General features: G+C 44.1%; 1 protein-coding gene across 1 annotated transcript; it reads left to right on the forward strand.

Annotated features, from left to right (window-relative positions):
• The first annotated feature begins 1,241 nt into the window (after window positions 1-1,241).
• Window positions 1,242-3,494, forward strand: MKRN3 (makorin ring finger protein 3). The gene is given in 2 exon segments (XM_033100271.1): window positions 1,242-2,653; window positions 2,656-3,494. Coding segments are annotated over 2 exon segments (1,506 nt in total). The 5' UTR covers window positions 1,242-1,323; the 3' UTR covers window positions 2,832-3,494.
• Window positions 3,495-7,743: the final 4,249 nt, after the last annotated feature.

The raw sequence follows: 7,743 nt of genomic DNA on the forward strand, positions 1-7,743 counted from the left end.
CTTATCTTTATTGTTTGCTTCAATGTGATTTATGTGCTGAATTCAGATTTTCTCCCACTTTAAAACATAAATTTAGGATATAAAATTCCCTCTATGAAACTTACTTTAGCAAATAAAATCCAATAACATATAAAATGATGATACATCATAACACAGAAAGGTTTATTCTTGGAAAAATGGTAAATAAAATATTTGAAAAATCTATCAGTGTAAATAATCACTAAGAGAATAAAGGGGAAACATGATAATCTATCAAAAAAATTCAGGAAACTACATGATAAAATTCAGTATACATTCATGATTAGTACACTTAGTAAAGTAGGAATACAAAATATTTTTACTAAACTAATAAACTATCTGCAAAATGACAGAGCTCACGCATGGAAAATTTTTAAAATACCACTTGTGGTATTTTAAATGGTAAAGAATATTTTGTGAAAAGCTGTCCTATCACAATACAGCACAAACCTGGGTGAAAGAAAGACAGGGAAACAAAGAGGCACCATGTCTTAAACCAGCAAGAGAAAATAAAAGCCTGGGTCACACAGGGGACAGTGGCTTATTAAGCCAGCATCAGGACTGCACGAAGTCTGCGGCTTCTGCACAGTGGGAGACAAAGACTTAGAAATCACAGTAAACTAAGGCATCTGAAAGGCACTAAATTTCCAACATAAGCCTGTATGAATTTCCAGAAAATAATGACCAAGAGAAATCTTGTCATGTCAACAGAATAATAAAAGCTTCCATCAGCGACAGTCATGAGAACAAGAAAAAAGACATAAAATGGAGTAAATGGAAAAGTACTTTATAAAGTTCATGTGTGAGATGTTTCAGAAACTACAAGGCGGATTTTTAAACATGACAGGGGGACCATGGATCATGGTTTTTATGATTTTTAAAATAGACCTATATGAAAAAACAATAAAATAAATGTGTGTGTGGGAACAGAAGAGATTAAATTACAACCTCCAAGGGTCGTGACTGCATCCTCCCAAGGGGACGGCACACAAAAGAGCAGGAGCCGGAGGAGAGCTGCGAACAAAGGACGTTGGCACCAGATCAGCGCTCCAACGACAAGACCTTACAGACCACGCAGCCTGGGTACAGGGTTGACGTTGCCCCCACCGGAAGTGTCCGCCATACCTGCCCGGAAAAGGGAGTAGGAACACACAAAAACAGGAAGCAGAGAGCGGGGCGGAAGGAAATAGAGATGCACACCTCCCAGGGAGGAGCCCCGTGCCGGCTCCTGCCCTCCAGGCCTCGAGCCCGAAAGGAAGAGACACGGCCAAAGTTCCGGTACCATTTTGGGGAAGAAAAGCTGCCATGGAAGAGCCTGCAGCTCCCAAAGAACCCCACGAGGCAGCCGGTGCCTCTACAGGTGCCCAGGCAGCAGGTGAGGGTGCAAGCGGGCCCAGCCGCCCGGTGCGCCCGGTTTCCCGGCAGCCTGCGGCTCCAGGCCCGGCCCACTTCCGCACGTCACGTCTGAGGCCTGCACAGGCCTCAGGGGGAGGGGCCGGGCCCAGCTGGCTGCTGGGCAGCCGGCGCTGCGGCAGCTGGACAAAGCAAGTCGTCTGCAGGTATTATCTGCATGGGCTGTGCAAGGAGGGGGAGAACTGTCGCTACTCCCACGACCTCTCGGGCCAGCAGGTGGCCGGGGAGGGGCGCGGGGCGCCGCCTCGGGCCTCTGCAGAGCTAGGCCCCAGCACGGCTGCGCACAGCGAGCCCCTGCCTCAGGAAGTGGCGGAAGCCCCCCCTGCTGCGTCCTCACGCTCCTCGCCTGTGATTGGCTTGGCTGCTGAAAGGGGTTTCTTTGAAGCCGAGACAGACAATGCGGGCCTTGAAGCGGCGGGAGGAGCGGGGGCAGAAGGCTGGGAAAATGCCATTGAGTTTGTTCCCGGGCAACCCTACCAGGGCCGCAGGGCCCCTTTTGTCCCCGAGGCTTCTCTGCAGAGCCCGGAGACTGAGAGGGAGCACGTGGCTGTGGGCATGGGGGAGCCGCTTTGCCGCGATGCTGCCATGGGCCAGTGCTTCCGTGGGGAGAGCTGTGCGTATCTCCACGGAGAGATATGCGATATGTGTGGGCTGCAGGTCTTGCACCCGGTGGATGCTGCCCAGAGGGCAGACCATATCAAGGCCTGCATGGAAGCACATGAGAAGGACATGGAGCTCTCGTTTGCCGTGCAGCGCAGTCTGGACAAAGTGTGTGGCATCTGCATGGAGGTGGTCTATGAGAAAGCCAACCCCAGCGACCGCCGCTTTGGCATCCTGTCCAACTGCAGCCACGCCTACTGTCTTAAGTGTATCCGCAGGTGGAGGAGTGCCAAGCAGTTTAGGAACAGGCTTATCAAATCCTGCCCGCAGTGCAGGGTCACCTCCACCTTGGTCATTCCCAGTGAGTTCTGGGTAGAGGAGGACAAAGAGAAGGAGAGACTTATTCAGGAGTACAAGGAGGCGATGAGCAACAAGACCTGCAGGTACTTTGCTCAAGGCAGGGGTCGCTGCCCATTTGGAGCGAACTGTTTTTACAAGCATGCAGACCCTGAGGGCCAGGCAGAGGAGCCTCAGAGGCGGGGTTCGGGGGCAGCCAGCGGTCCCTGCGGTGAACATGTGGAGCCCGAGCAGGTGGGAGAGGACCGCATGCACTTTCAGAGCAGTAAAAAGAGCTTGTCACGCTTTGGCTGGCCAATATGTTGTTTCAGTGTTTTCTTTCACTGGGAGAGGATGAGCTCCCCTTCTCAGAGACCCAGTGGGACTTGCTTCATTTGGGGCTGGAAAGCTATTTCAAGTTGTATCCGTCGCATTATGTTGTGGCATGTGGTGTGGTGTGCTGAGGCTCTGTCATCGCTATTGCCTGTTTCTGTGTCTAGACACATCTGTCATGTACAGCAGCTGTCGAAGCCATTTTTATAGATCATTCATCTGTTTTCTTGCCCATCCCCATTTCTTTCCCCAGGATTATGGTGTTTCACAAAAAGTCCGTAAAGTTAATTGTTGCGTGGAATGACTATTACTGTCAGTTTATGGTTTATCTTGTCATCTCTGTTTTCAACAGGATTGACTCAGTTCTAGTCTAGTGTTTACAGGATTGCCACACTCATTTTGAAGTCCCTCAAGAATAAATGTGACAGGGTGAAGGGAGAAGGCTTACAAGGAACTTTTTGCTGCTACAGCCTTTAAGAATGGACCCTCGTGGGGCCTGTGCAGCTGCTCATCTCTGCTGTTTACATGTCTTTTTCTTCCCTGATTCCCCCTCAAGTGCACTTTTTAACTTGTGGTTACCGTGTGGTTTTGTGTTGTACTTGACCAGAACCAGGTGTGTATGTTTACATGCTTTTATCCTGCTTAAGTTGATGTGGAATTGTTGCTATTTGGAAGTATATATTTAAGAATTATATAGAAATACATATGCATATAAATGTGCACAAAAGTTAACGTATTTGAAAACATATATAAAGGCTATATACCGTAATACAGTGTTTATGTAATAAAACGTACAGAGCTGGAAGCTAAAGATCAAAGGCTAACAAAATTCACTGTTGTGTGAGTGTGAGGTTTGTGAGTAATTTTTCTGTACCTTTCATAGGCTTCAGTGATTAGCATCTAATGAAAACAGCTATTCAAGAGGCTCTGGCCAAATACAGCAGACACAGATCTTAAAGGACTTGCTAAATATGACATCGATAATTTCTCTGATGGCCTTCATAGCTCTCTCTGCGATTACAAGTACAGAAAGGTGTGCCTCCATCTCATATTCCTCAGAGCAGCCCAATCCTGGGCTCAGTTCTTTGTATTCAATACTATGTGTTATCTCTAGACATTCCAAACAACGGGCTTTTCACAAAAGTTTTCAACAGACAAGTGACAATGTTATAAAAGAGAAAATAGGATAACAAAGATTTTGAAACCAGTCAGAATACAAGAATGGAAAGATTTTTAAAAAAATGAAATTTAAAAAGGAACAAATCTAAAAAGGAACTAAATACAGTAGTAATGCAGAAGATTTATAACACAAATACACCATAGTTAGATTAGTGAAAATGGTTCAAAAACTAAAAATCTAAAAAAGATTTCCAGACTTGAGTAAATTAAAATGAAACTGATATTTAAGACGCACACCTAAAACATAAGAATGTGGAAACATGCAAAGCAATAAGACGAAAAAAATAGCCACACCGAGGTGCTGTGACTTTTTTATCAAAGTTCACAAGAACTTTGCACCAAGTAGAAGTGCATTACTGTAGATAAATAAGGGTGGTATATGAACATTATAATTTACCAGAAAGATAAAGCTATCAAAATTTTGTATTCATTTAATAACATAGCCTCAGATATACAAGTAAATAATTGAGAAGTATAGAAATATAAAATCTTAGCGAACAATTTTAATACACCTTTCCAGTAACTGAGCAAGCAAAAAAAGAATGAATGTGAGTTGAATGGCAGAATTTTAGCAATTTACCTAGCTGACCTGCATAAAATGTATGCAGCCACAGAAGGACACTCCTCTTGGCTAAAATAACAGAATATGCGGGGGGCCTCCGTCCCAGGAGAGTCAGAATCCCTGCCTGTCCGGTAAAGACTGGGCTTACTTGCTGAGCTGGACATGTACTCAGCACTCTGAAGCATGAGTTTAATTCTCAGAAACCACCTTACGTGGTACTTCCTGTAATTCCCCCATCATCCGGACGAGGTAACTAAGATAGAGAGTTTTAAATTGCTTGCTGATACAGCTGTGACCCACAGGTCTAAATTAGTGGAACAGCGAATTTCCAGATCACTGTGCTGCCTCTTCCCCGACATGTGACAGGAGCAGGTGGAGTAGCTGAATATAGCTACCGGAAATACAGGTGCAAACTTTGTGGATGGTTCAGCCAGGGGGAAGGGGCCGAGATGGGCATCTGTAATCTACAGAATCTGACAGCTTGGGGACTTGAGCTGTAGGCTGCCACACTCAGTATTTCTTAGTCCACTTCTCAGAACGTGCGTCAGCCTCCGTGTTTTTGTACTGCCTCTCCCCTCCTACACGCTTCCTGATCCTAGGGGTAAGTACCTCAGCCTGTTCCACTGGGGTCGTTGCCATATTCCCTCTCTCTTGATTCCACTTATCCAAAGAATTCACTGATCAGGAGGCCCTGGATGCCTGGCTGTTGCTGGCAAGCAGGGTGAGTGATTCTACATGAAATCCAAACACATTCCCACCCCCGGGGCTCCCCCGTCGTGCAGGAGAAAGAAGGCATCGGTGGACCAAACAACCAAAGAATGGGACCAGATGGGGCACTCCCTCAAGCTGTAATGACACCAAAGGCTCAGAAAATGAGCTTCCAGTTTAGTCACTGTCAAAAGGTTTTTGAAGCTGAACCTCGAAGGCTTTGAAAACTTTGTCCTAATATACACCATCTAACATTGTGAAATACCACATTTTTATTTAAATAGTATCGAACCAAACAATCATATGACTTCAGGAGATACAGTAGGACAAGGGTTAGTAGATTAAATGGTGTGGACGACAAACGGGGTAATTAGAATCCTGACTTGCCTTGTTACCAGCCATGCACTCTGGAGCAATTTACTTAAATGTTCTACACCTCAGTTTCTTTATACGAGAAATGGGTACCCCACCACCTATTTTGCATGATGGTTGTGAAGATCAAATATAATTGGACAAGGAGCTTGAAACGGGTGGTATTTTTAAAGTGGCAGTTATAAAAGTGGGGTTTACGTGTGTTTGTGGACCTGAGCAGGTCGTAAACAAGAATTAATCGTCCACCAAGTTTTTTCTTTATGGGAATCTTTGGGACTTCTATCAGAGTAACATTATTATTTTATGATTACTTTCATAGAAAGGGGGCACATTACCTTTATGTCCCTAATTTCAAAAAGACCAAGTAATTTTTGCAGCAAAAGCCATTCGGTTGAAACTAAAAATGTGCTGTTCTATTTCTGAAAATACAGTAAACAACCACAAAGGAAATGTATTTGTGACGGATGCCTACCTGAGGAAAATAAGATGATATTTAAAAATATGAAATATTCTGTCCCTCCTCAGCTCATTCAGAAATAGGTCAAATAACAGGGATGTCCCAGCCACCAAGGCTGGGCGACGCATTCCAGGAGCCTGTCCACGAAGGCACTGGGCTGCCCTGTTGCAGTCGGGAACAAAGGAGCCCTTGACACAAAGGTTTGCTCTGTGAGGGATTCAAAGTGCGTGCCGGACCCCTCCTCCTCGAGGACTGCTGGATTTTGCCTGGGGTCTGGGCAGAAGGTTTTATTCCAACCACATGGAAAATGCCTGGGTGAAGCAAGTCCAATTTGGTTATGCTCCATGTGTGTCTAAATTTGGTGGATGGACAAAGGTGCTGAAACTTTCCCTGGTACTCCTTCCCCTCTAAGATGTGGAAACCATTTTGTCTCCTGTCACTAAATCCATTTACTGAATTTCAGTGACTTAAAGGGAAGCGTTTCCAGTTCATAATTGATGCCCATATGATCTTCCGTTTTGCACGTTTTGTATACCTGTCGGGCCATGGGATCTGTTTCCACAGCACACAATACACGACAGCCACAGTGTGGGGTTGACGGAGGGGTTGTGCATGGAAAAGGGGTGTTTGGAAATGACCAGAACTAGTACAAAAAAGTAAATTAATGGATGTCAGAGGTTTGGCCACGAGAATGTGTTGCATGTCACATTTTCCAGTGTTTGACACTAACAAAAAATGATTGACTGTATTAGATCACAATTAAATTGGGAAACTAATACAGGCAACAATCTCTGATGTTTATACAGTAATCCATTGCTACATGAAATTCTTTTAAACATCTCTCAAAAATCATTTGATGAAAGAAGTCAAAATCATTTAGTAGGATAGAATAGATAATGAAAATTACACATAACGTCACCTGTAAGATAGTCCTGAGTCTGTGCTCAGAGGAAAACTAATTCTAAATACTATTGTAATATCCATTGTCTAGAAAGACCAATTGCATAATTAAATAGGTATTCACATCTAAATTTTAAAGAAACAACATGCACATACACACACATACACACGTAATCAGAAATAAGATGAAAGCAAAATTTAGTGAATTAGGAAATGGAAATAAAAGTTGCTTTGAAGTTATTAAGAGCCTTGTGCATTGACCTATAAATTGTTTAAAATATTAAAAAAAAGAATAAATGTTTCTCAATTTGTTTAAAAAAAGGTTGCTTTGAAAAAAATCAATAAGAGATAAACTATTAATCAAAAATTATCGGAGAAAGTCGACAGTCTGTCAGGAAGAAATCGGTACCATTTTTGGTGGGTTGGGGCAACTGTCCTGAAAGTTCATGCACAGGCAGGGTGGGTGGTGTCTGGAGGCTCCTTCTCTAGAGAGCTGCCTGGAAGTTGATTCTAGGCTCCCACAGACACTCGGGAATGTGAGCAGTCTGGTGTTAGCTGGCCCCAGCTATTAACTGCTCGATTACTCTTGTCTCAACCTCCCACTCGACCAATTGAGAACATCTCAGAATGTTTCTCTTGTCACTCATAACAAAGTTTGTACGCTTTTGTCCCCCTTCATCCATTTCCCCCATCTCCCAATCCCTACTCCCGGAAACCACCATTCTGTGTCTGTGTCTGTGAGTTGGGTGTTTTGATGCCACATGAAAATGAGATCATACAGTATTTGTCTTTCTCACTATTTCACTTAATATAATGCCTCAGGCATCATCTGTGGTTTCACAAATGGAAGGATTTCCCCTCATTT

Source organism: Rhinolophus ferrumequinum, chromosome 28, assembly GCF_004115265.2.
Source record: "Rhinolophus ferrumequinum isolate MPI-CBG mRhiFer1 chromosome 28, mRhiFer1_v1.p, whole genome shotgun sequence".
Classification (NCBI taxonomy): domain Eukaryota; kingdom Metazoa; phylum Chordata; class Mammalia; order Chiroptera; family Rhinolophidae; genus Rhinolophus; species Rhinolophus ferrumequinum.